The sequence below is a fragment of the Pongo abelii genome, chromosome 9 (genome assembly GCF_028885655.2).
Source record: "Pongo abelii isolate AG06213 chromosome 9, NHGRI_mPonAbe1-v2.0_pri, whole genome shotgun sequence".
NCBI classification, from domain to species: Eukaryota; Metazoa; Chordata; class Mammalia; order Primates; family Hominidae; genus Pongo; species Pongo abelii.
The window spans coordinates 19,743,258-19,770,762 of NC_071994.2; the positions used below are offsets into that span (position 1 = coordinate 19,743,258).

The 27,505-nt window shown below is 50.9% G+C and overlaps 1 protein-coding gene across 2 annotated transcripts; it reads left to right on the forward strand.

Moving 5' to 3' along the window:
• Positions 1-2,076: 2,076 nt before the first annotated feature.
• On the forward strand, positions 2,077-27,063 carry SPI1 (Spi-1 proto-oncogene). Of its 2 annotated transcripts, none has more exons than XM_009246386.3 (5): positions 2,077-2,315; positions 4,913-5,012; positions 21,852-22,039; positions 22,870-23,032; positions 26,377-27,063. In XM_009246386.3, exons 1-5 carry the CDS (start codon positions 2,271-2,273, stop codon positions 26,694-26,696), a joined length of 816 nt encoding a protein of 271 aa, XP_009244661.2. In that variant the 5' UTR covers positions 2,077-2,270; the 3' UTR covers positions 26,697-27,063. The 2 variants fall into 2 exon arrangements, with proteins under 2 accessions (XP_009244661.2, XP_024111107.1); XM_024255339.2 differs by having other exon boundaries at positions 4,916-5,012.
• Positions 27,064-27,505: the final 442 nt, after the last annotated feature.

Sequence of the window (27,505 nt, forward strand, 5' to 3'; positions counted from 1 at the left end):
AGTATATATACTGTATATATAGTATATATAGTATATATACACACTATATATACTATATATATTATATATAGTATATACACTATATAGTGTATATATAGTATATATACTATATAGTGTATATATAGTATATATACACTATATAGTGTATATATAGTATATATACACTATATAGTGTATATATATAGTATATATACTATATAGTGTATATATATAGTATATATACTATATATTGTATATATATAGTGTATATATAAGTATATATAGTGTATATATATAGTATATATATGGTGTATATATAGTATATATATAGTATATATATTGTATATATAGTATATATATAGTATATATATATTGTATATATTGTATATATAGTATATATATAGTATATATATATTGTATATATAGTATATATATAGTATATATATTGTATATATAGTATATATATAGTATATATATTGTATATATAGTATATATATTGTATATATACTATATATACAATATATATATAGTATATATATTGTATATATATAGTGTATATATATAGTATATATATAGTATATATACAGTGTATATATATAGTATATATATTGTATATATATATAGTGTATATATAGTATATATATTGTATATATATATAGTGTATATATATAGTATATATATTGTATATATATAGTGTATATATATAGTATATATATTGTATATATATATAGTGTGTATATATATATAATGAAATACTATTCAGCCATAAAAAAGAATGAAATTATGTCTTTGCAGCAACATGGATGGAATTGGAGGCCATTATCATAAGCGAAACAACGCAGAAACAGAAAGTCAAATACTGCCTGTTCTCATGGGGCTCCTGAAAACCAAAGCTGATAGGTGAATGGATGGATAGGTGGATGAATAGATGGGTGGAATGGTAGGTGGGTGGATTGGCAGATGGGTGGATGAGTGGACTGGTGGATGGATGGATGAATGAATGAAGGGGTAGGTGGATGATGGATGGGTTGATGGACAGATGAGTGGATGGGTAGATGGGTGGATGAGTGGATGGGTGGATGGATGGACAGGTGGATGAATGGATGAGCAGATTCATAGATGGATAAACAGATGGAATTATGGACTGATGGATTGATAGCAGGTGGACGGGCTGATTAATGGACATATAGATGGTTAGATAGACAAATAGATAAACAGATGGGTGAGTGGATGAACTGACTGATAGATGAATGAACAAACAAACGGACAGTTGGATAAATGGACAAATAAGTGAATGCATGGTAGGCTTGATGAATGGATAGCTGGATGGACAAATAAACAGACAAATAGATGCATGGGAAAACAGATAAATGGTGGATAGGCAAGAAAGGTTTGTAAACTAGGAAGGTTAGATTGATATTCAGGCATTGCCAAGGAATGGGGAAACTGAGAAATCTGGGCTGGAAACAGAGCCCTAGGGATTTGAATGTGGTAATCAAGAAGCTGGGAGGGGAGGGTATAAGAACCCAGGACCATCTTCTGGTGGTAGGGAAGCTCATGTGAACAGATTCAGAGGGAAGGAAGAAAGCAGCACTATGCTGAAGACCCTACCCCTGAGCCCAGCCTCAGCCTAGGGATAGCCTAGGCAGTGGGGGTGCAGGGCCACAGGAAGAGCCAGGCCTGATAGCCTGCTAGATCAGAGCCCTCACCCAGCAAGGCTGAATCCAGAAAGTGGAGGCCCCAAGAGGCCACCCCTTCCAGCTCTGACCCCAACGAGGTGACTGTTGGCTACATAGGGATCTCAAAAGAAGCAGGCATTTGTTGGGTTAGAACAAAAGCCTCCCAGTGGTGTGGCGGAGCTACACGTTCTCCCTCCCATCCTCCCTCCCCAGCTTAGCCCCCAGAGTCATCCCTCTCAGTCCCAGCTTCCTCTGGGCAGGGGGCCTGGACCCCATGGCTTCCCAGGCCAGCCCTTTGAGCACCACCTGCCCCAGCCGGCCAGAGACTTCCTGTATGTAGCGCAAGAGATTTATGCAAACGGGTTGGGGCGGTGATGTCACCCCAAGGGGACTATCTCCCAGCGGCAGGCCCTTCGATAAAATCAGGAACTTGTGCTGGCCCTGCAATGTCAAGGGAGGGGGCTCACCCAGGGCTCCTGTAGCTCAGGGGGCAGGCCTGAGCCCTGCACCCGCCCCACGACCGTCCAGCCCCCGACGGGGCACCCCATCCTGAGGGGCTCTGCATTGGCCCCCACCGAGGCAGGGGATCTGACCGACTCGGAGCCCGGCTGGATGTTACAGGCGTGCAAAATGGAAGGGTTTCCCCTCGTCCCCCCTGTGAGTACTGGGACTCCTCCACCAGCCCAACCCGTGGCCCTCGGACACCTGCCTGCCTGCCCACGAACCCGCCAGCCCACCCACTGCCCTCCTGGCTTGCTATCAGTGGGAAGTCAGGGTTTCCTCCCTGGAACTCCTGGTCTGAGACCCAGTGAGGGGGCCATTGGCTTCCTCGGAGCATGCCCTGGCGGGCTGAGGCCGGGCCCACGGTGGGGCTGTGATCGGTGGGGCCTGAACAGTTATTTATAGACAGGGCTTGGGTGGCAGGCGGAGGCTGGGGCTCCTGGGGAGGGTGCTGGGCTGAGGATGGTGAGGGCGGCGGTAGAGAGGTAGAGGAGGGAGATGGGGGGACTGGATTGGGGGAGGCCGGTTCCCTGGACAGGAAGGGGTTGAAGGCAGGAGGCAACAGGCAGAAGTCTTGGCCCATGGCTTTGGGGCTCCTGGAAACCGAAGCTGATGGAACTCTGGGTCGCCAACGCCCAATCTGGGGCCTGGCACAGAGGACATGATTGTTGACCAAAGGGTCAGGGCCATGGGCCCACAGGGGCACCCACAGGAGACAGGGACTGGTGCTGGAAAGGAGCCAGGAGTGGAGCTGAGACAGTGCAGTTAGGGCTGGCCCCAGGGCTGGAGTTCAGGGAGAGGCGCGGCAGGGGACAGGGCTGGGACAAGGCCGGGACTGAGATTGGGGCTGAGTGGAATCACACCACTGGGACCTGGGGTGAGCATGTGACAAGTTAGAATGGGGGCTGAGGCTGGGACAAGGACAGGTACTGGGTCTTGGGGGTGAAGAAGTGGGAGCCCCAAGGGACCCCGAGAAGAGAAGGGCAGATCGCCACTGCTCCTCACTCTCAGTGACAGTTGCAGCCTTAGGCAGGTGTCAGACCAGGGTCCCTCTGAGAGGACCCTTCTCCCTTTTCCCACCCCATAACCTCTCAGGAGTGAGGAGGCTTGAGGGGAGCCGGGAAGGGCTTGGCAGGCTGCCCACCTGACTCCACTTTCCTGGTCTAGAGGCAGCTCCCTTCCCCCACTGTGCCCCGGCTCAGAGCCACCCCAGGAGGCTGGGAGGCACCCCGGGCCTGACATCGCACCAACCCGACCAGAGCCGGGCTGACATCCTGCAGCGAGGCTGTGCTACCTGGAAACCCAGAGGGGCAGGCTCAGTGCTGGGCTCCTGGCCTCCTCACTTGGCCAGCCACAGGCAGGACCAGGCAGGACCAGCCAGCCTGCTGTGGCATCCACACCCTGACACCCCTTCCCACCTGGGACCACGAAGTGGGCGGCCCAGGCAGAGGGTGACGGAGGTTGTCTCAGGAAGAGCCAATTCTGCCTCAAGAAAGCCACAGGCCCACTGTCTCTGATCCCTGACCTCTCAATTCTGAACTCCAGGTGGAGCTAGACAGGTGGCAGAGCTCCTTGGGCCATCCCTAGGCACCCCCAGCCCTCTCTGCAAGCTCCAAGGTCACTCTGAGTGTCTCCTGGTAGGGTGGGCTCCCAAGGCAGCCCCGGTCCCCCAAGCCCAGCCCTAAGGGCCACAGTGACTGTTGTGCAATCCTGGGCCACACACTGCGGGGGCAGGGAGGCCTGATGACTGTTGGGAAGGCTCCTGGGTGTGCACGGCCCTGTGTCTGTGCCAGTAGGGGGAGGAGGACAGGGAGGAGGGAGGAAGGTGGGAGGAAGAGGAGGAGGAAAGAAGGAGGACAGGGAAGAGGGGGAAGAAAAGGAGGACAGAGGGGAGTGAGGAGGGGGAGGAGGAAGCAAAGGAGACAGGGGGCGCAGTGAAGAGGGAAGGAGGAGGATAGGGAGGACTCAGGAGGGAGAGTGAGGGAATCAAGGCCCTCCATGCGCTCGGCCCCTAAGCCTGCCTGGGTGACCCCTGCACCAACCATCAGTGTGGAGGGTCATTGCGGTGCCACTCTTGCCCAGGCTGTGTGAGAGGCATAGGCTGTGAGAGTGGGGCTGGGCAGGCAAGTGTGTGCTGTGCAGGTGAGTGTGCGGGTGGAATGTGAGTGGCTCTGGGGGTGTGAGTGTGCGTGTTGATGGCTGGAACGTGGTGTCATGCAAGTGTCAATCAAGGAGACTGCGTGTGCGCATGAGCTGAGTGTACAATGTCTCTGTGAGGTGGGTGGCCTCTGAGTGAGTATGAAAATGTGTGTGTGAGGGACAGTATGCAGGCGCCTGCATGGGGGTAGGTGGGGGCTGTGAGAGTGAGTCCTCGTGTGGGATTATGAGTGTGAGGGTGACACAGGGATCGTGTGGACATGTGCATCAGTGTGACCAGGAGAGGTGTGTGGGATGAGGATGGGGGCACACAGGCGTGAGTGTGAGTGTGAGTGTGAGGTGGCTACGGGGAGTAGCCCAGCAGAGGGGGACCCTGGTCCTCTTCTGACCTCTGACCCCCAAGGTCCCTGTCACCCCTTTTCAGGCCTCCTGGGTCCCCTGCCCCACTCTCTGTCCCAATTCCAGGCAGAGGGAGGGCTGTAGGTCCAACGCAGCCACTGAGCCAGGGAAGGTGATGGGGACCCAGCGTGCGGGGGTGCTGCAGGCCTGGCTGGGGTCCTCCACCGTGGTGCAGGCCCTGACACCTCCTCTCTTAGCAGCCATCGGAAGACCTGGTGCCCTATGACACGGATCTGTACCAACGCCAAACGCACGAGTATTACCCCTATCTCAGCAGTGATGGGGAGAGCCACAGCGGTGAGTACCGGGCCTGCCACGCCCCCATCCCCCAGCCCAGCCTGGGCTCCTGGGGTCTGGGGAGAGGAAAAGAATAAATGATTCCCAGGACTTCTTTGGAATTCTGAGAATCAGATCGAGTTTGCTCTCAGAGGCAGTGAACTGTGGCATCATCGCTGCACCCCCACACCTGAGCCTCCATTACGGAGCCTCTGCAGTGTGTCAAGGTGCAGGGTTCATTTCTTCCATGGATATCTGCTGGTTCTGTCCTTGTGGTCTTTTTTATAAACAAGGAAACAGGCTTAGGGTGCTAGGAGACTTGCACAAGGTCACATGGCTGCTGGGTGGAACCCAGGTCTGTCCGCTCCGGGTCCTGTGCTTTTTTTTCTGCCCCTGCCTAACTACCCACCTCCTCCTCTCTGTTCTCGTCACTCTCTTTGTCCCAAACTCCCCGCCGGCGCATCCACACTCCCTGCCACGTGTGGTTGGCAGGGTTTCCTAACCGTGGCACTGCTGACATTTTGGGTGGGATGATTCCTGGGTGGACTGTCCCGGGTACCATAGGAAGCTTAGTGGCATCCTTGCTTCTGCCTACCACATGCCAGGGGCATGGCCAATCATGACAACCAAAAATGTCTCCACCCATTGGCAATCCCCTCGGGAGGCAAAATCACCCCTAATTGGGAACTGCTGGGCCAAAGGAAACCCTGTGGGGACCTCTTGTTCAGCAGAGGCCGAGGCCCCCAGTTTGCTGAGGTGGGAGGAAGAGGCCTGGGCCAGGGGGTCCTTCTGTCTGTCCAGTCCTTCTGGGTCTGACTGTCTGCCCCATAGCCCAACCTCCGTCCTGGAGCAAATTCAGGGGATGGGAGAGAGGCATTAGGTGCCTGGGACCTGAGCAGGGGGCTGCAGGAGTTTGCCCAAAGTGGATCTTGGCTTATTGATGTAGACATCCCTGACCCAAAGCGAGGTGGCCCAGTCAGTGCGTGAGTCGTCACTGGGGAATTCCTCAGGGCGTCTGGGACCCGGGGAGACCAGCGACTGGGGTGTCTGCACCTCAGAAGGCAGAGGCCCACAGCCTAGGCAGGTGTCACTCCTGAAGGCCACCCCTGCGGCCAGTCATGCCTGTAGCTCCATTCTGCAGATGCACCTGTGGCGGTCTCAACCTGACGGGCCCAGCTAGGGATCCACATGTGCCTGATCCACATTTAGGGCCCCAGATTCATCCGGAACTCAGACTGGAAGCCGTGTCCCAGGGGTAGGCAGATATGCCTCCAGGCCACAGCTGGGAACACACAGGCATCTTTTAGAATCTTTCAGGGCTAGAAAGCCTTTAAAATATCCTTTTTAATTCCTTCAAGCTTATTTGTAATTATATAAAAAACACATCCTCTCGGTGGGAAACCCAGGCAATGTAGAGAGAAAGTCCCTCTCCTCCAACTCCATTCCCAGCTCTCCCTACCAGGGTGAAGAGCCCGGTCTGGGGGACCCAGAGACCACGCACCCACCTTCCCAAGCGGTTCCAGGACTCCAGGAGGTCCCGCTGGGCCCCGGGACAGGCGCCCCCTGGTGGCTCGGGTCACCACAAACAGTGCTGTCGGGCCTCCTCCATCAAGGACGCTTGGGTGCATTTCCTTTGGGCCTTTTGCAGCCTCAGTTTTCCTTCCTGTAATATGAGGGCGCTGCCTACATAGCTGGAAACCAGTGAGCCTGGGGCTGGGCCTGATGGAGTGAGCACTTTAGAGAAAGCATGTGTTTTCGTGGCTCAGGGCCCAAGCAGGTTCCTTATATCTCGGGTGGGACTCTAGGAATGACTCCTGATTGGATGCCTGGGTACCCCATTTTGGTCATGAACCCCCAATTCCTCCAGAGACTCCACCAGTGTTCCCAGGTGTCCTCGGCCTTGGCCCTGTCCCACTCTTAATCACTGCCAATCAGGGCATTTGGGCTGTCCTTTTCTTTCTTTCTTTCTTTTTTTTTTTTTTAGGACAGTCTTGCTCTGTTGCCCAGGCTGGAGTGCAGTGGCCCAGTCTTGGCTCACTGCAACCTCTGCCTCCTGGGTCCAAGTGATTCTCTTGCCTCAACATCCCAAGTAGCTAGGATTACAAGTGTGCACTACCGTGCCTGGCTAATTTTTATATTTTTAGTAGAGATGAGGTTTTACCATGTTGGCCAGGCTGCTCTCAAACTCCTGACCTCAAGTGATCCACTTGCCTCGGCCTCCCAAAGTGCTGGGATTACAGGTGTGAACCACCGCGCCTGGCCTGTCCCTTTTTTTTTTTTTTTTGATATGGAGTCTCGTACTGTCGCCCGGGCTGGTGTGCAGTGGCACAATCTTGGCTCACTGCAACCTCCGCCTCCCGGATTCAAGCGATTCTCCTGCCTCAGCCTCCCAAGTAGCTAGGATTACAGGCGCCTGTCACCACGCTCAGCTAATTTTTTTATTTTTAGTAGAGACAGGGTTTCACTATGTTGGCCAGGCTGGTCTCGACCTCCTGACCTGGTGATCCACCCGCCTCGGCCTCCCAAAGTGCTGGGATTACAGGCGTGAGCCATCGCGCCCGGCCGGGCTGTCCCTTTTTATACCCGCTGGAAGGTATTATCTGAAGACTCAACCATAGAGACCCCCACACACTTCCGTCAATTTCTGCACATCCTCTTTGTCCACATTTTTAGGTACCAAAGCTTAGTGAAAAAGCTTTGGCCCAGCCCTGGCTCCATCACTCACCAGCTGTGAAAACTTGGGGCAAGTAACATAACCTCTCTGAGTCCCTATTTCCCCATTCATAAAACTGAGAGCATGAAAATACTTACCTCCTAGGGCTGTGATGATTCAGCGAGGTAAGGCATGTAATCTATGAGGTAAGGTAACGTGCAGAGGATGAGGCCCGTGCTAGCTTCACTGCATTCCTCAAGGCAGGAGGGACAAAGCGGCTGGGGAGTGGGAAAAGCACAGAGGGCTCTGTGAGAGACCAACTGGGTTATTTTCCACTGACCCAGGGGACAGCAAACCTGCCACCCACCCCCACATCCATGCACTCATCCTCCCATCCACCCACCTACTCATCCATCCTGCCAGCCACTTCCCATCTGATCCACTTTTCCTCCCTGTTCCATCCATTAAATAGTCTCTGAGTATCAGACACTCTTGTAGGCTCTGGGGAGTCCATGATGAGCACCAGACAACGCCACTGCTCTCACAGAGCTCACCCTCCAGCGAGGGGATGGGGACATAAAGAATCAGACAAACAGGCTGGGTGTGGTGGCTCATGCCTGTAATTCCAGCATTTTGGGTGGCTGAGGTGGGTGGATCACGAGGTCAAGAGATCGAGGTATCCTGGCCAACATGGTGAAACCCCGTCTCTACTAAAAATACAGGTGGTGGTGCCCACCTGTACACCTAGCTACTCGGGAGGCTGAGGCAGGAGAATCGCTTGAACCCAGGAAGCGGAGGTTGCAGTGAGCTGAGATCGCGCCACTGAACTCCAGCCTGGTGACAGACAAAGCGAGACTCCAGCAAAAAAAAAAAAAAGAAAAAAAAAGAATCAGACAAACAGATGTAATGCAGATGTAATGCAGAGTGTCTACATGGGGGGTTGCTTTCATTTGAGTGGTCAGGGAAGGCCTTTGAGGTGGCAGCTGGGCTAAGAGAAGGAACTGGTAATTCACATGTGACCATAGGTAGGGGAGAGGTATTCAAGGTAAAAGGAACAGAAAGTGCAAAAGCAGAAAGGACCCTGACAGAGGACCAGAGAGGCCAGTGAGCACAGGGCAGGGGACAGAAAGGGAAGCCAAAGGGGTCAGCTGCTAACGCAGGGTTCGAAGGCCATGGCAGGCATTTGGATTTTATCATACACACCATAGGAAGCCACTGGGGAGTTCTGAGCAGGGAAATGACATGACCATGATCTGAATAACCTTCTGTGTGTGTGTGTGTGCTGAAAATTTAAATACATTTACAATCTTTTTTTTTTTTTTTTTTTTTTTTAAGACAGAGTTTCACTCTTGTTGCCCAGGCTGGAGTGCAGTGGTGTGATCTTGGCTCACTGCAACCTCTGGCTCCCAGGTTCAGGCGATTCTCCTACCTCAGCCTGCTAAGTAGCTGGGATTACAAGTGTGCACCACCATGCCCAGCTAATTTTGTATTTTTTAGTAGAGATGGGGTTTCACCATGTTGGCCAGGCTGGTCTCAAACTCCTGACCTCAGGTGATCCTCCCACCTTGGCTTCCCAAAGTGCTGGGATTACAGGCGTGAGCCACCAAGCCTTGCCCTTTTTTTTTTTTTTTTTTTTTTAAGATAGAGTCTCGCTCTCACCCAGGGTGGAGTGCAATGGCATGATCACAGCTCACTGCAGCCTTGACCTCCTGGGCTAAGGTGATTCTCCCACCTCAGCCTTCTGATTCACTGGGAGTACAGGCGCCTGCCACCATGCTCAGCTAATTTTTGTATTCTTTGTAGAGATGGGGTTTCGCCATGTTGGCCAGGCTGGTCTTGAACTCCTGACCTAGTGATCCGCCCGCCTCGGACTCCCAAAGTGCTGGGATTACAGGTGTGAGCCACCGTGTCTTAAAAAAAAAAAGAAAAGCCTGGGCATGGTGGCTCACGCCTATAATCCCAGCACTTTGGGATGCTGAGACAGGTGGATCACTTGAGGTCAGGAGTTCAAGACCAGCCTGGCCAACATGGTGAAACCCCATCTCTACTAAAAATACATTAGGCCAGGCCCAGTGGCTCACGCCTGTAATCTTAGCACTTTGGGAGGCTGAGGCAGGTGGATCACCTGAGGTCAGGAGTTTGAAACCAATCTGGCCAACATGATGAAACTCTGTCTTTACTAAAAATACAAAAATCAGCTGGGCGTGGTGGCGCTTGCCCGTAGTCCCAGCTACTCAGGAGGCTGAGGCAGGACAATTGCTTGAACCTGGGAGGCGGAGGTTGCAGTGAGCCAAGGTCACACCGCTGCACTCCAGCCTGGGCAACAGAGCGAGACTTCGTCTCGAAAATTAAAAAAAAAAAAAGGCAGGGTCTCACTTTGTCACCCAAGCTGGAGTGCAGTGGTGCAATCTTGGCTCACTGCAGCCTCTACCTATGGGGTTCAAGCAATTCTCCTGCCTCAGGCCCCCAGTAGCTGGGACTACAGGTTTGTGCCACCATGCCTGGCTAATTTTTTGTATTTTTTATAGAGACGGGGTTTCACCATGTTGCCCAGGCTGGTCTCGAACTCCTGGGCTCAAGCAGTCCTCCTGCCTCGGCCTCCCGAAGTGCTGAGATTACAAGTGTGAGCCACCACGCCCGGCCTAATTTTTAGTTATTAAAGTAACAAATATTAATTGCAAAAACTTAAAAAATACAACAGCATATCAAGTAACACATCCCCCTTTTCAATCTCATTTCCCACTGATAGAACCTTAGTTTATCCTTACAGACGTTTTATTGTGTGTATATAATCCTAAGTATTAGTAAGTGTATATACGTACACATGTATATTTTATTCATTAAAAATGGAATTTCATATCATGCCATTCTGCATTTCTCCATGACATACGTAGCATATCAGAGATTGATAAAAGCTGTTTTTCCAGTCTTTCTTTCTTTTTTCTTTTCTTTTCTTTTTTTTTTTTTTTTTTGAGATAGATGGACTCTCACTCTGTCGCCCAGGCTGGATTGCAGTGGTGCGATCTCAGCTCACTGCAACATCCACCTCCCAGGTTCAAGCGATTCTCCTGCCTCAGCCACCCGAGTAGCTGGAACTACAGGCGAGTGCCACCAGGCCTGGCTAGTTTTTTGTATTTTTAGTAGAGGCAGGGTTTCACCATGTTAGCCAGGATGGTCTTGATCTCCTGACCTTGTGATCCGCCCGCCTTGGCCTCCCAAAGTGCTGGGATTACAGGCGTGAGCCACCGCGCCCGGCCTCCAGTCTTTCTATTCCAGTGCTATGTAAATGTACAAATGAAGATGTGGAATAGAGACTTAGAGCATTATTTATTGGCAAACATTTATTGAGTGCCTTTGATGTGTCAGGCAGCTTGATTTTTCAAAACAGCTTGATTTTTCAGTTTGAGATATATTTTATTTACTTGTACAATCAGAATTCAACTTTAGTCATTCACAGCACACACACACACACACACACACTCTCACATTTCTCCACACATCCCCAATTCATTACTGTATATGGTAACATTTGTTAAATCAGTATTTCAATTTTCCACTGTTATGACCATGTGGCTATTACTCACAGCTGAGCCACATGGCATCCTTTCTTTACCTGTACTTTCTCATATCCGTATTTCTTTTAATAATAATAATAATTATTATTATTTTTTATGAGACAGAGTCTCACTCTGTCACCTAGACTGGAGCACAGTGGCGTGATCTCTACTCACTGCAGCCTCAGCCTCCTGGGTTCAAACAATTCTCCTGCCTCAGCCTCCCGAATAGCTGGGATTACAGGCGCCCTCCACCACGCCCAGCTAATTTTTGTATTTTTAGTAGAGATGGGGTTTCCCCATGTTGGCCAGGCTGGTCTTGAACTCCTGACCTAGTGATCTGCCCGCCTCGGACTCCCAAAGTGCTGGGATTACAGGCGTGAGCCACCGTGCCTGGCCTTTTTTTTTTTTTTTTCTTGTTTTCTTTTTTTGAGATGGTGTCTCTCTGTGTTGCCCAGGCTGGAGTGCAGTGTGCAATCTCAGCTCACTGCAGCCTTCACTTCCCGAGTTCCAGCAATTCTCCTGCTTCAGCCTGTTGGGTAGCTGGGATTGCAGGCATGTGCCACTATGCCCAGTTAATTTTTGTATTTTTAGTAGAAGTGGGGTTTCACCATGTTGGCCAGGCTGGTCTCGAACTCCTGACCTCAGGCGATCCACTGGCCTCAGCCTCCCAAAGTGCTGGGATTACAGGCGTGAGCCACTGTCCCCGGGCCTCATCCCCATATTTCTGAGGGGAAATGTAGCAAGGAGATAAGAACCCTTCTTCTGAAACCAGGCTGCTGAAACTCATCCCCTATCTCCTCCATTGCTATCCGGGTGACCATGGGCAAGATCTCCAACCTCTCTGTGCCTCAACTTCTTCATGACAATACCAGCTTCACAGGATGGCTGTAAGGACTGAATGAGCCACTGTATGTCAAATGCTTAGAACAGTGCCTGGAAATAGCAAATGTTTTGTACAGATTTGTTATCATGGTCGTCTCCTAAGAAAGGGTGTGTGGGAGGTGAGGTTTTTGTTGTGGTGGTGATGGTTTTATTTTGTGTTTTGCCTCATGTCTTTTATTCTATACTGTCACTTGATTGATTAATCATAGTTTGGCTGTGTATGGAAATCTAAGGTGAAAATCATTTTTTCCCTTAGAAATTGGAAAGCATTTTTCTACTGTCTTCTGGTTACTAGAGTTTTTCCTATGAAGTCTGATACCACTCCATGTTCTTTCAAATTTCTTTTATAATTAACCTAGCTTTTCGTTTGTTTCATTTGTTTTTTTTTTTTCTCTCTCTCTCTCTCTTTTGTTTTCTTTCTCTGGAAGTTTTTAGTATCTTATCCCAATGTCTCATGATTCAACTGAATAAGCTTTTTAAAAAATCACTCTGGGTGGAGAGCAGATGGAAAAGAGGCAAGAATAGGAGCTGGCAAAAAGAACATTGAGGAAACTATTGCAATAATCCAGGAAAGAGATGGTGGTGACCTGGACAAGGGTGGCGGCAACAGAGACAGAAAGGGGGGGACAGATTCAAGATAGATTTTGAAGGGCTCACAGGATTTGCTATTGTTTATTATGCTTTTTGTTTGTTTGCTTTTTTGAGACAGTCTCACTCTGTCACCCAGGCTGGAGTGCAGTGGCGTGATCTCGGCTCACTGCAACCTCTGCCTCCTGGGATCAAGTGATTCTTATGCCTCAGCCTCCCGAGTAGCTGGGATTACAGGTGCGCGCCACCACACCTGGCTAATTTCTTTGTGTGTATTTTTAGTAGAGATGGGTTTTCACCATGTTGGCCAGGCTGGTCTTGAACTCCTGACCTCAGGTGATCCACCCGGCTCAGCCTCCCAAAGTGCTGGGACTACAGGAATAAGCCACCATGCCCAGCCTATTACTCTTTTTAATTGTGGTAAAATACACATAATATTAACCATTTTTTAAACCATCTTAATCATCTCTTTACATTTTAAGTGTATAGTTCTGTGATATTAAATATATTCACGTTATCATCACCACCCATCTCTATAATTATTTTCATCTTGCAAAAGGGAGACTCTGTATCCATTAAACAACAGCTCGTCATTTTCCCTCCCCCGAGCCTCTGGCAGCTACCATTCCACTTTCTGTCTCTGTGAATTTGCCTATTCTAGGTACCCCACATGAGTGGATTCATACAGTATTTGTTCTTTTATGCCTTCATTTAGCATAATGTTCTCAAGGCTTACCCATTTACCCATGGTGTAGCATGTGTCAGCATTTCCTTCATCTTTAAGGTTGAATCATATTCCATTGTATGCGCGCACCACGTTTTGCGCGTGTGCCACGTTTTGCGTATCCAGCCGTCCGACACTTGTGGTGTTTCTGCCGTTTGGCTATTGTGAAGAATGCTGCTACGAAGAAGGGTGTGGAAATACCCTGTTTTCAATTTTTTTGGATATATACCCAGAAGTAGGATTGCTAGATCATATGCTAATTCTATTTTTATTTTTATTTTTTTGAGACGGAGTCTCACCCTGTCACCCAGGCTGGAGTGGAGTGGTACGATCTCGGCTGACTGCAACCTCCGTGTCTCAGGTTCAAGTGATTCTTCTGTCTCAGAATCCCGAGTAGCTGGGATTACAGGTGTCCACCACTACGCCCGGGTAATTTTTGTATTTTTAGTAGAGACAGGTTTCGCCATGTTGGCCAAGCTGGTCTCGAACTCTTGACCTCAGGCGATCTGCCCGTCTTGGCCTCCCAAAGTGCTGGGAATACAGGTGTGAGCCACTGTGCCCGGCCTATTTTTAGTTTTATTAAAAATTAAACCATCGGCCGGGCGCAGTGGCTCACGCCTGTAATCCCATCACTTTGGGAGGCGGAGGCAGGCGGATCACAAGGTCAAGAGATCAAGACCTGGCTAACATGGTGAAACCCCATCTCTACTAAAAATACAAAAAATTAGCTAGGTGTGGTGGTGGGCGCCTGTAGTCCCAGCTACTCAGGAGGCTGACGCAGGAGAATGGCGTGAACCTGGGAGGCGGAGCTTGCAGTAAGCTGAGATTGCCCCACTGCACTCCAGCCTGGGCAAGAGTGAGACTCCGTCTCAAAAAAAAAAAATTAACCATCATCTATTTCCCATAGTGGCTGCATCATTTTACATTTCCAACAACAGTATACTAGTATCCTAATTTTTCTGCACTTTCACCAACACTTGTTATTTTCTTTCTTTTTTTCTTTTCTTTCTTTCTTTCTTTTTTTTTTTTTTTTAACTAGAAGCTATCCTAATGAGTGTGCTGGAATTTGCTATTTACGATAGGAATTTTTTTTTTTTTTTTGAGGCACGGTCTCACTCTGTTGCCCAGACTGGAGTGCAGTGGTGTGACCTTGGCTCACTGCAACCTCCACCTCCCAGGCTCAAGTGATTTTCCTGCCTTAGCCTCCCAAGTAGCTGGGATTACAGGTGCATGCCACCACGCCCAGCTACTTTTTGTATTTCTAGTAGAGACGGGGTTTCACCATGTTGACCAGGCTGGTCTCAAACTCCTGACCTAAAATGATCCACCCACCTCGGCCTCCCAAAGTGCTGGGATTACAAGCTTGAGCCACCATGCTTGGCCTACAATAGGATTGATGAAGAAAAGAGTTCCAAAATGTGAATTCTATCCATCCATCCATCCATCTATCCATCCAATTTCCATATACTTCTTCATCCTTTCATAGCACTAACCATCTATCCATTCATTAATTTATTCACACACCCATCTAATCATCCATTTAGCCACCTTTCCAACTATCCTTCCCTCTACCTACCAAGCCCTCCATCTTGCACTGGCCTATCCATCTAATAAATATATACTAAGTATCTTTTATATGCCAGGCATATTGCTAGATGCTGTGGAATGAATAAAACACAGGTTCTGCAAGATCCATCTTTGTAACAAGGGAAAGAATTAAAACTCTAATAATTAGAATCCAAGGCAGAGAGTAACAAGTGCCCCGAAACCTTCAGTTCTCTGTTCTCTGAGCCTGTTTCTTTTCTTTTCTTTTTTCTTTTTTTTTTTTTTGAGACAGCGTTCCACTCTTGTCGTTCAGGCTGTAGTGCAATGGCGTGATCTTGGCTCACTGCAACCCCCGCCTCCTGGGTTCAAGCAATTCTCCTGACTCAGCCTCCTGAGTAGGTGGGATTACAGGCGCCCGCCACCATGCCCAGCTAATTTTTTTTCTATTTTTAGTAGAGACAGGGTTTCACCATGTCGGCCAGGCTGATGTCAAACTCCTGACGTCAGGTGATCCACCTGCCTCGACCTCTGAGCCTGTTTCTATGTCCGAATAATTTTCAGGAGAGGCTGGGCTTCAGGAGCCGTAGTCTAGTGGTCTATGATCTTCTGAGAAGGTTTTTCTCTTGGCCCCTCCTTTCCTGATTCCTCATCTTTCTTCTGCTTTGATCACACTTTTGCTCCCCTGGGAAGAGCCCAGGGCTTCAGGCTGGAGGTTCTGTTCTGAGGAGATAAGGTCAGCTGAATGACACTTAACGCTTGACATTTTGTTTTGAGTATGATTTTATTTTTATACTGGTGACGTACAGGTGTTAGTGACATCAAAAAACTGAGTAAGACTAGGGATGTGTGGGTAGGACTTTGGCCCCAGATTAAGAACTGGTTTAGAGGGAGGAAATGAGAGATGAAGATGAATGGGTCATTTCTGGCTGGCTGGATGATAGTTGGATGGATAATGGTTCCATGATGAATGGATGGATGAAGGATAGATGGGTGGATGATGGGGGGATGAAGGATGGATGTAGGGTGGACGAAGAATGACAGGTGATGGGTAATGATGGTGGTCAGGTGGATAAAAGTACTCATTAAAATCTCTCAGTGTTGGCTGGGTGCAGTGGCTCATGCCTGTAATCCCAGCACTTTGGAAGGCCAAGGCGGGTGGATCACAAGGTCAGGAGTTTGAGACCGGCCTGGCCAACATGATGAAACCCCATTTCTACTAAAAATACAAAAATTAGTTGGGCGGGGTGGCAGGTGCCTGTAGTCCCAGCTACTTGGGAGGCTGAGGCAGAAGAATCGCTTGAACCCAGGGGGCGGAGGTTGCAGTGAGCCAAGATCGTGCCACTACATTCCAGTCTGGGCGAGAGTGAGACTCCATCTCAAAAAAATAAAATAAAAAATCTCTCAGCATCACCACAGGTCTTACTTAAAGTTTTCATTAATCATCTTGTTTCTCAGAGGTGCTATGGTATAGTAGTAAGATTTCAGTCCCTGAGGTCAGATACAGGTGGGTTTGGATCCTGATTCTATCAATATCTGCTGCAAAGGACTTAACTTCTCTGAGCCATAGATTCCTCCTATGCAAAAGATAGATTATACTGTAGTGGCCACCTCCTGAGTGCTAGGGTTAGGATTAAATGAGATAATGTGGATTGAACACTTAGCACAGTATCTGGTGTATAAAAAATACACTAAAAGCTAAGTTTTGTTGATCATTTAATCAAATAGCGATTGAGATCTGCTGCCTGTTGGGTGCCTACCGGTCTGTAGAAATGAGGGTCCGGAGCCATGTCCAGATGTTATGCAAATGACATTATATTCTTTCGAGGAGCTGAGAGTCATGCTAAGGGGGCATATGGGTGACCCCTGAATGGATGGTCTGGGTGGCCCAGTGAAGGGACACAAAGAAATAAAGCAATTTGTCTTTATTTAACCGGATGTCTCGAAGAGTCATCCAGAAATGGGGTCCAAAGAGCCCAGGAGTGCTGACCTCTGCACTAGGAAGGATTCCTTGTATTGTGTTCTCACAGAGGGCTCTGTATTTGGAATATTTCTGCCTACCAGACAGTATTTATTACATAAGTGCCTGAGCACTAAATCACAGGTAAAGGCGAGGTATCCATTGGGCCTTCTGAAACCTTAATTGTAGCTCGGGAGTCTCAGTTGCAGCCTTCAGGAGACCCCGGGTGGAATTCCAGAGTTTTTGTGAGCACAAAACCTCCTTGGGTGGCTTTAGATGCAGATTCCCAGCTCCCCTTAGTGCTTCTGCTTCAGTGGGTCTCCAGCAGGACCCCACATTTACAGGCTTTTCCAGCCTCTCCAAGTGACGGATGAAGGTGGACTGAGACCAGCTTTGGGAAATGCTGGCCTCAGGCTGGGACCACCACAGTGAGGTCAGGGGTCTAATGTGGAGCTAGAACAGAGGTTTGGGTGCGGAGGAAAACAGAGCAGTCGGGTGCCTCTTACCCCACACCTAAGGGGTGCATGCACTCAGGGTCCCTCCAGCCCTAGAATGGGAGTGGGTTCGAGGATGGGGGTTTGATGGCAGGATCCATACAGCATTATACCAGGGCACTCCAACTTGGGCAGGGGAAGGCAAAAATGGGCAGAGCCAGAAGTGGGGCTGAAGCAGGGATCAACAACTGGAGAGGAATCATTTCACCAAATCCCAGAGCCCCAGGACAGCCTCCTCACTAAAGAGCAGAGCAAACTCTCCCACAGCGAGGAGAGTTTCGGGATCTTGTTAGCTCACTGCAAGATGAAAATGCAAATTAAGGCCAGACGCCTGTAATCCCAGCACTTTGAGAGGCCGAGGCGGGTGGATGACGAGGTCAGGAGATCGCGACCATCCTGGCTAACACAGTGAAAACCCGTCTCTACTAAAAAATAGAAAAAATTAGCCGGGTGTGGTGGCAGGCACCTGTAGTCCCAGCTACTTGGGAGGCTGAGGCAGGAGAATGGAGTGAACTCGGGAGGCGGAGCTTGCAGTGAGCCAAGATCGTGCCACTGCACTCCAGCCTGGGCGACAGAGCGAGACTCCGTCTCAAAAAAAAAAGAAAATGCAAATTAAGTTTTGTTTTGTTTTCGCTTCAGGTTTAGATAATTTTGCAGAGGAGAGTCTCAAAGGCTTTTTTTTTTTTTTTTTTTTTTTTTGGAGACCGAGTCTGGCTCTATTGCCCAGGTGGGAATGCAGTGGGGTGATCTCGGCTCACCACAACCTCCACCTCCCTAGGTTCAAGGGATTCTCCTGCCTCAGCCTCCTGAGTAGCTGGGATTACAGGCACCTGCCATCAGGCCCAGCTAATTTTTATATTTTTGTAGAGATGGGGTTTTGCTATGTTGGCCAGGCTGGTCTCAAACTCCTGACCTCAGGTGATCTGCCCACCTTGGCTTCCCAAAGTGCTTGGATTACAGGCATGAGCCACCATGCCGGCCTGAGAGGCTTCTTAAGAGGCTAGGATTCAGCTGGGCTTGGTGGCTCATGCCTGTAATCCAAGCATTTGGGGGGGCTGAGGTGGGAGGATCACTTGAGCCCAGGAGTTGGAGGCAACATAGTGAGATTCTATCTCAATTTAAAAAGAGATTTTTTTTTTTTTTTTGAGATGGAGTCTCACTCTGTCACCCCGGCTGGAGTGCAGTGGTGTGATCTTGGCTCACTGCAACCTCCGCCTCCCAGGTTCAAGCGATTCTCCTGCCTCAGCCTCCCAAGTAGCTGGGATTACAGGTGCCCGCCATCACGCCCAGCTAATTTTTGTATTTTCAGTAGAGACGGGGTTTCATCATGTTAGCCAGGTTGGTCTCGAACTCCTGACCTCAGGTGATCTGCCCACCTCGGCCTCCCAAAGTGCTGGGATTACAGGCGTGAGCCACTGCGCCCGGCTGAGACCCCGTCTCTTAACAAAAAAGTATTCAGTGTGCAGGAGGAGGGGCTTACAAAAAAATTTTTTTAACTAAAAAAAAGAGCCTGGATTAGCACTTGAACAAACATAAAGCAAATGCTTTTAATACATGTTTCTTTCCTCTTGTTCTCCCCGCTCCTGGCCACTTTAGTCAATGGCCCAGAGAAATAACTTTAGGGGACCATGTTGTCACTGCAGTTGAAGCCCAAGCATGGCACTATGAGGGCAGGGACTGGTTTTGTTCACCTCTGTCTTCCCAGTGCCTAAGTAGAGTGGGCACTCAACAAACATGGTGCCACATGCCTGTATTACCAGCTACTTGGGAGGCTGAGGCAGGAGAATCGCTTGAACTCGGGAGGTGGAGGTTGCAGTGAGCCGATATCGTGCCACTGCACTCCAGCTTGGGCAAGAGTGAGACTTCATCTCAGAAAAAAAAAAAAAGAGAGACAAGGTTTCACTCTGTCACCCAGGCTGGAGGCGGTGATGTAATCATAGCTCACTGCAGCCTCAAACTCCTGGGCTCAAACAATCTTTTCGTTATCAGCCTCCCAAGTAGCTGGGACTACAGGTGTGTGCCACCATGTCTGGCAAATTTTTAAACATTTTTTATAGAGATGGGGTCTCACTATGTTGCCCAGGCTGGTCTCAAACTCCTGGGCTGAAGTGATCCTCCCTCTCCAGCCTCCTGAGTAGCTGGGATTATAGGTGTAACCACACTCAGTGGGAATCTAGGCTCTTCAGAATAAACTATTATTATTATTAATAATAATGATAACGATGAAGTTAATGTTTATCAAGGTCTTACTTTGTGCCAAGTTCTAGTCTAAGCACTTTGCAAGCAATAGGTCATTTGCTTCTCAAAACAAGCCTGTGAGATGGGTGTAACTGTTAGCCCCATTTAACAGATGAGGACACAGGCTTGGAGAAATAGAATGACCTGCCCATTGTCACACAGTGGTAAATGGCAGAGCCAGAACTTGAGCCCAGCTCTGCCTTTCTCTCCTCTCTGCCATGTGGCTTCCTAAAGGTGGGAGTCTGGGCTGTCTGGACTGTGAGGCCAAATAATTATACATGTAGACAAGGCCTCAGTAACTACCCAGGTGCATTTCTGACTTTTAGAGTGGGGAATGAGAGGCTCCGGGAGAAAAAAATGTCTTGTCCATGATCACACTGCAAAACTACTGCTGAGCAGGTTTAGAAAGCGAGTACTCCGAGATCCAGTCCAGAACCAAAAATCATCATTATCTATAAGGGATGTGTGATTAGGTGTTTGTGTGAGAGAGAAAGAGAGAGGCGGGCAGACATGTGTACACCTTTGTACACATGTACACACACACACACGCATGGCTGGTGGTGGACTTGTCCCAGAGACACTGCCTGGACCTGGAGTCTCGTAGGCACCCTCTTTGGCCCACATGAGACAGCCGATCTTGTCACTTTATTGCCACACTTCATTTTGGACCCCAAATTGTGCCCAGGAAGTCCCGCAGATGTGTGGCAGTTTTTGTTCCTGGAAGAGGTGCTCATGCTGAAGATCTTCCCCAGTTCCAAGACAGGGCTTTCGGTGGCATGGGGCTATTCCCCGGACTGCAGTCCCCTCCACCGCAGACTCTGAAGGAACCCACAGGGGGTTTTCCAGGAAAGTCTCAGGTCCCAGGAACCTCACGGGAACACAGGTGCCACTGCTTAAGGTCATGGCTTTGAAGAGGAAGGGCCACCGTGTGCCTGGACAAGTTCTAGTGTGTGAGGAATGTCAGCCCTGTGACTCTGCTGTCACACCTTGGCCATGTGACAAGGCCGTGTGTGTGCGTGTGTGTGTGACAGAGAGAGAGACTGTGGGCAGCCAGGGAGCTCAGGAACCCGTGGGAGGTTTTTTCTCTTTTCTTTTTTCTTTTTTCTTTTTTTTTTTTTTGAGACAGAGTCTTGCTCTGTCGCCCAGGCTGGAGTACAGTGGTGCGATCTCGGCTCACTGCAGCCTCCGCCTCCCGGGTTCACGCCATTCTCCTGCCTCAGCCTCCCGAGTAGCTAGGACTACAGGCACCTGCCACCGCACCCGGCTAATTTTTTTGTATTTTACTAGAGATGGGGTTTCACTGTGTTAGCCAGAATGGTCTTGATCTCCTGACCTCGTTATCCACCCACCTTGGCCTCCCAAAGTGCTGGGATTACAGGCGTGAGCCACTGCGCCCGGCCGAGGTTTTTTTTTGGTTTTTTTTTTTTTTTTTTTTTTTGAGGCAGAGTCTCACTCTGTCGCCAGGCTGGAGTGCAGTGGCGCGATCTCGGCTCACTGCTACCTCCACCTCCCGGGTTCAAGCGATTCTTCTGCCTCAGCCTCCTGAGTAGCTGGGATTACAGGCGCCCACCACCACACCCAGCTAATATTTTGTATTTTAGTAGAGATGGGATTTCACCATGTTGGCCAGGATGGTCTCAATCTCCTGACCTCGTGATCCACCCGCCTCGGCCTCCCAAAGTGCTGGGATTACAGGCTTGAGCCACTGCGCCTGGCCCTGGCCGGGAGGTTTTAACAGGATGGGAGGGGAATCAACTTTCCCTGAGGGCCGGCTCTGGTGCAAGGTGTTTTACAAATGTGTACTCATTCGTATCTTCCCAATAACTGTGATCCCCATTTTACAGGCAACTCAACTGAGGTTAGAGAGGCCACATATGTGCCTGAGGTCACACATTAAGTAAATGGCAAAGCCAGGATTAGACGCTCGGTCTGTGTGACTGCACAGGAATCAGGATGGAATTGCTGAGAACACAAGCTTTGCTTCAGCCCTGAGTCCTGGCTCTGACCCGGATGCTTTTGACCTTGGGCATGCTGTGTAGCCGCTCAAAGCCTCAGTGTCCTCATCTATAAAATGCAGGCCTAGAGTAACCATGCAGGTGGCAAGTGTTAAACGAGATGGTCAGGCCCCATATGGCCTGGCAGTATTATTTAATGTTACTATAACCTTTTCCTGCCCTGCCCAACCCTGAGCTCACCCCATACTGCCTGGCTGTCCCCCACAGACCATTACTGGGACTTCCACCCACACCATGTGCACAGCGAGTTCGAGAGCTTCGCCGAGAACAACTTCACGGAGCTCCAGAGCGTGCAGCCCCCGCAGCTACAGCAGCTCTACCGCCACATGGAGCTGGAGCAGATGCACGTTCTCGACACCCCCATGGTGCCACCCCATCCCAGTCTTGGCCACCAGGTGCATGCCACCGCCTGCCCCGTCCCCCAGGAGACTGCCAGGCCTGTGGTGGGGCCCGGGAGCTTCACAGGAAGCTGACACAGGCTCTTACCCAACTCAGCTTCCTGCCCCACAGCGCCAACGGCGGCTGGAGCCCCAACGGCTGCTGCCTGACCCCCCGAGTGACCTCATGACCCCACACCCCTTATCTCGTCTCACCCCGAGTATGGACAGACCCCAGATAATTCTCGCACCCTCACTGAGCCTCCCCACTCCAACGCCTTGTTGTGGGCCCTCCTGGGCCTCACTGTCTGCCACCCCCATTCACTAGCCCTCATGGATCCCACACCAAGTCACTGAACACCTCTACTGACCCTGCCTCTCCCCAGTGACCCTTCCTACTGACCCTAACCCGGATCAGTGACCTCTGCTGACCTCCACCACCCCTACTGACCTCCAGGGTCCCTCCACTCACTCATCACCCCACCTATGAAACCCCCTTCCAGACCCAACGCACCGGCCCCTAGCACACCCATTTCTGACCCCAGCCTAATGCGGGTCCACACAGCACCTCTGCAGGGAGGAGAACAAGGCACCACTTCCCCGGTGCCCACAGTCCTAAACCAGGAGAGCTGGGTGGGCTGGATGTCAGCACCCCTCACCCCACAGCCTGCACCCTATGTGCAGCACCTCAACTGGCCCCCCTTTTCCCTGGCTTTCCCCCAGTCTCCTGTGCCTGCCATTGTCCCCTGCCCTCTGCACTCTTTCTCTCCCGAGCTGACCTCCCTCCCAGCCCCCCTGAGCTGTAAGCTGGCCCTTCCTGACTCTGACCTCCTTCCCTCACCGTCCAGGTCTCCTACCTGCCTCGGATGTGCCTCCAGTACCCATCCCTGTCCCCAGCCCAGCCCAGCTCAGATGAGGAGGAGGGCGAGCGGCAGAGCCCCCCACTGGAGGTGTCTGATGGCGAGGCGGATGGCCTGGAGCCCGGGCCTGGGCTCCTGCCTGGGGAGACAGGTGGGGCACCTGGCCCTCCACCCTGGCCCCAACCCTGGCCGTGTCTGTGCCCTGCCCCCACCCAGCCAGGCCAACTGACCCAGCAGTCACGCCACTGAGTTGCGTGTGTGTGTGTGTGCATGTTTGCCAATGTGTGTGTTTTGTGGGGCTGTCTGTGGCTGTCTCTATGTGTGTGTGTGTATCTGCTGTGAGTGCATACAGGCATCTCCATGAAGTGTGCCAGGTGTGTGTGTCTCTCTGTGCCATGAATGTGTGTAGATCTGGGTGTGTGTGAGGAAGTGTGCAGAGGGTGTGTGTGCACAGGTATGGGCAGGTGCATGTTTGCGAGTGGCTGTGTGAGTGGGTGTGTGAGAAGGTGAATGTGAGAGCTGGTGTGGCTGAGAGTGGGCGTGGCCATGTTTGTGTGTCTGTCAGCATATGAATGTATTTCAGTGTGTGTGAGCAGGTGTGCACGTATGATGTCAGTGGGTGTCAGCAGTGTGTGGGTGTGCCTGTGTGAGCAGGGATGTGAGCATGGTATATGTGAGTGGCTGTAAGCAGGCATGTGTGAGTGATATGTGTGAGTGGGGGTGTGATAGCAGGTGTGTGAGCAAGTGTATATGTGTGAATGTGTATGTAAGCAGGGATGTGTGTGATATAAGTGAGTGTGTGAACGGGCATGAGTGTGCGAGCAGGTGTGTGTCAGTGGATGTGTGAGTGGGTGTGAACATGTTTGAGGGTGTATGTAAGCAGGTGTGTGTGAGCAGGAAGGTGTGAGCTGGGGTGTGTGAGCATGTATGTGTATATGTGAGAAGGTTTGTGCATGTATGTGAGTGGATATGTGTTTTAGCATGTGTGAGCATGTGTGTGTTCCTGTGTGTGAGCAGGTGTGTGTGAGGGGGTGAGGACGTGCTTAAGCACCTGCATGTGTGAGCAGGTGTGCATGTGAGTAGGTGTGCGAACAGGTGTGTGTATGTGTGAAAGCAGGTGTGTGAATGAGTGTGTGAGAATGAATGGGTAAGAGTGGGCCGGGCGTGGTGGCTCATGCCTGTAATCCCAGCACTTTGGGAGGCTGAGGCAGGCGGATCACCTGAGGTCAGGTGTTCAAGACCAGCCTGGCCAACATGGCGAAACCTCGTCTCTACTAAAAATACAAAAAGTAGTCAGGCGTGGTGGTGAACGCCTGTAATCCCAGCTACTTGGAAGGCTGAGACAGGAGAATTGCTTGAACCCGGGAGGTGGAGGTTGCAGTGAGCCGAGATCATGCCATTGCACTCCAGCCTGGGCAACAAGAGCAAAACTCCGTCTCAAAAACAAGAGAATGGGTGTGATGTGTGAGTGTGAGCAGGTGTGTGTGAGCATGCACGAGTATGCATGTGTGTGAGCTGCTGTGAGTGGGTGTGAGAGCAGACTGTGTGTGAGCATTTGAGTGTGCAAGTGGGTATCTGGTTGTGTGTGAACAGGCATGTAAGCAAGCAAGTGGATGTGCATGAGCAGAATGTGTGTGCATGCGTGAGCAGGTGTGAGTGAGGTGCAAGTGTGTGTGAGTGGTGTGAAATATGAGTGAGCAGGTGTCAATGAGGTGTGAATGAGCTGGTGTGAGCTGGTGTGAGCGTGTGTGTGAGTGCATAAGTGAGCAGCTGTGAGGTGTGAGCATGCATGTGAGCAGGCATGTGTGAGGTGTGAGCATATGTGTGAGCATGTGTGTGCAGGTGTGTGTGGGCAGGTGTGTGTGAGAGTGGGTGTGAGTGAGAGATGTGAGCATGTGTGTGAGGTGTGAAGTGTGAGCATGTGTGAGGTGTGAGCATGTGAGTGCATGTGAATGTGTGAGGTGTTAGCATGTGTGAAGTGTGAGCATGTGTGTATGAGTTTGTGAGCATGAGTGTGTGTGTGAGAGACCTGGTGTGAGGTGTGTGAGAAGGTGTGTGTATGAATAGGTGAGCATGTGTGTGAGCAGATGTGAGCATGTGTGAGTGGGTGTGTGCATGAGCATAAGTGTGTGAGCAGGGGCATGTGTGTGTGGGGCTGAGTAATGTGAAATATGTGTGAGCAGGTGTGTGTGTGCAAGCATGTGTGTGAGTAGGTGTGGGCAGGTGTGATCATATGTGAGTGGATATGTGTGTGAGTGAATGGTGTGAGGTGTGTAAGCATGTGTGTGTGAGCAGGGGCATGTGTGTGCGAGGGTGAGCAATGTGAGGTGTGACGGTGAGCAGTGTGAGATGTGTAAGCAAGTGTGTTTGTGCAAGCATATGTGAGCAGGTATAGGCAGGTGTGATCATCTATGAGACCTGTGAAGTGTATGAGGTGTGTGTGAGCACATGAGTGTGTGAGACCTGGTGTGAGGTGTGTGAGCAGGTGTGAGTGGGCGTGTGTATGAGTGTGAGAAGGTGCATTGTGTGGGTGTGACCCTGTGTGTGGGGGTGTGAGTGGGTCTGTGTGTGTGCATGTGTGTGAGTGGGTGTATTGGATGGGTGTGAGTGTGCATGAGTGGGTGTGAATGAGGTGTGAGCAGGAGTGGGTGTGACCAGGTGTGTGTGAGTGGGTTGTGACTGTGTAAGCGGATGCAGTGTGTGGGTTTGAACGTGTGGGTGGGTGCAAGCGTGAGTGGGTGTGTCGTGTGGGTGCCAGTGTGTGGGGGCATGTTAGTGAATGGGTGTGTTTGTGAGCATGAGTGTGGGTGTGAGCAGGTATATTGTGTGGGTGTGTGAGCAAGTGTGACCGGGTGTGAGATGTGGGTATGAATGTGCAAGTGGGTGGGTGTGGGTGCAATCTGGTGTGTGAGGTGTGTGGGTGCATTGCACAAGCATGTGTGTGAGCATGTGGGTGTGAGTCTGAGTGTGTGAGCACGTGCATTGTGTGTGCATGTGTGTGAGCATGTGTGTGATCAGGTGCATTGTATGTGTGTACGTGTGAGCAAATGTGTGGGTGTGAGCATGTGTGAGTGGTTGCATTGTGTTTGAGCATGAGTGTGAGTGGGTGTGAGAAGGTGCGTTGTGTGACCACGTGTGTGAGTGGGTGTGGGCGTGATGTGTGAGCATGAGTGTAAGCAGGTGCGGGTGAGTGGGTGCGTTATGTGGGTGTGTGAGCATGTGTGTGCACTTGCATTGTGTGGGTGCGAGTGTGTGCGCGTGGGGGGGTGAATGCGTGTGTGTGAGTGGGTGTGTGGGAACGGGTGTGTGTGCGCAAGCAGGTGCGTGTGTGTGTGAGTGTGGGTGCGTTGTGTGTGCACGCCCGGCGCGGGCTGGGGCAGCCGTTCCCCTGCCCTTCCCGGCCACCCCGTCCCCGGGTCCCTGTGCGTGCGCAAGGGGTGGGGGCGGCTCCCATGTGGGCCCCGGGCCCCCTCCCACCGGGCCCTCCCCCCGCAGGCAGCAAGAAGAAGATCCGCCTGTACCAGTTCCTGTTGGACCTGCTCCGCAGCGGCGACATGAAGGACAGCATCTGGTGGGTGGACAAGGACAAGGGCACCTTCCAGTTCTCGTCCAAGCACAAGGAGGCGCTGGCGCACCGCTGGGGCATCCAGAAGGGCAACCGCAAGAAGATGACCTACCAGAAGATGGCGCGCGCGCTGCGCAACTACGGCAAGACGGGCGAGGTCAAGAAGGTGAAGAAGAAGCTCACCTACCAGTTCAGCGGCGAAGTGCTGGGCCGCGGGGGCCTGGCCGAGCGGCGCCACCCGGCCCACTGAGCCCGCAGCCCCCGCCGGGCCCCGCCAGGCCTCCCCGCTGGCCATAGCATTAAGCCCTCGCCCGGCCTGGACACAGGGAGGACGCTCCCGGGGCCCAGAGGCAGGACTGTGGCGGGCCGGGCCTCGCCTCACCCGCCCCCAACCCCCCCTTCAGCCCCCCTCCACCTCCCGCTTCGCCTCCCTCCAGGACTCCGCCCCGGCTCCGGGACGCCACCTGGGCGTCAGACCCCACCGGGGCAACCTTGCTGAGGACGACCCGGGGTACTGCCTTGGGAGTCTCAAGTCCGTATGTAAATCAGATCTCCCCTCTCACCCCTCCCACCCATTAACCTCCTCCCAGAAAACAAGTAAAGTTATTCTCAATCCATCCTCTTGCAGCACAGAGTCTCTTTTACAATTTGTTGTGTACCTCTTCTGGCCCCTGTGTGCTGCGACGTCTCTCTTTTTGTCATTTGTCTATCGGGTGTTTACCGAGGACTGTACCCAATGCTGGACCCTGGGAACATGAGGACCAATGACACAGAGCGCCTGACCAGGAGTTAGAGTTTGGTGGAAAGAACAAGTCCTCAACTGTGATTAGGAGAATAGATCCTATTTAAAAGCTCTCTACTCCTGATAGTTGTTGTTTTTAAGCCTTGATGAGGTTTGAACTCATAAGATGATGATGACCATAGCAACAACATCGGATTTTCTGGTCAATTAGCACCTGCCAACCTTGAGATGTGGAGTCTAATATCACTCCATTTTATAGAATGGGAAACTGAGGCTTGTAGAGGTCAAATTATTTCCCCAAGGTCACAGCTGCTGAG

Bases quoted from the DNA above. Each gene is read 5' to 3' on its own strand.
- SPI1 (XM_009246386.3), top strand. From the start codon at position 2,271: ATGTTACAGGCGTGCAAAATGGAAGGGTTTCCCCTCGTCCCCCCT. The intron at 22,040-22,869 runs GTGCATGCCACC...CTCACCGTCCAG, and splicing joins ATCCCAGTCTTGGCCACCAG to GTCTCCTACCTGCCTCGGAT. The intron at 23,033-26,376 runs GTGGGGCACCTG...CTCCCCCCGCAG, and splicing joins GCTCCTGCCTGGGGAGACAG to GCAGCAAGAAGAAGATCCGC.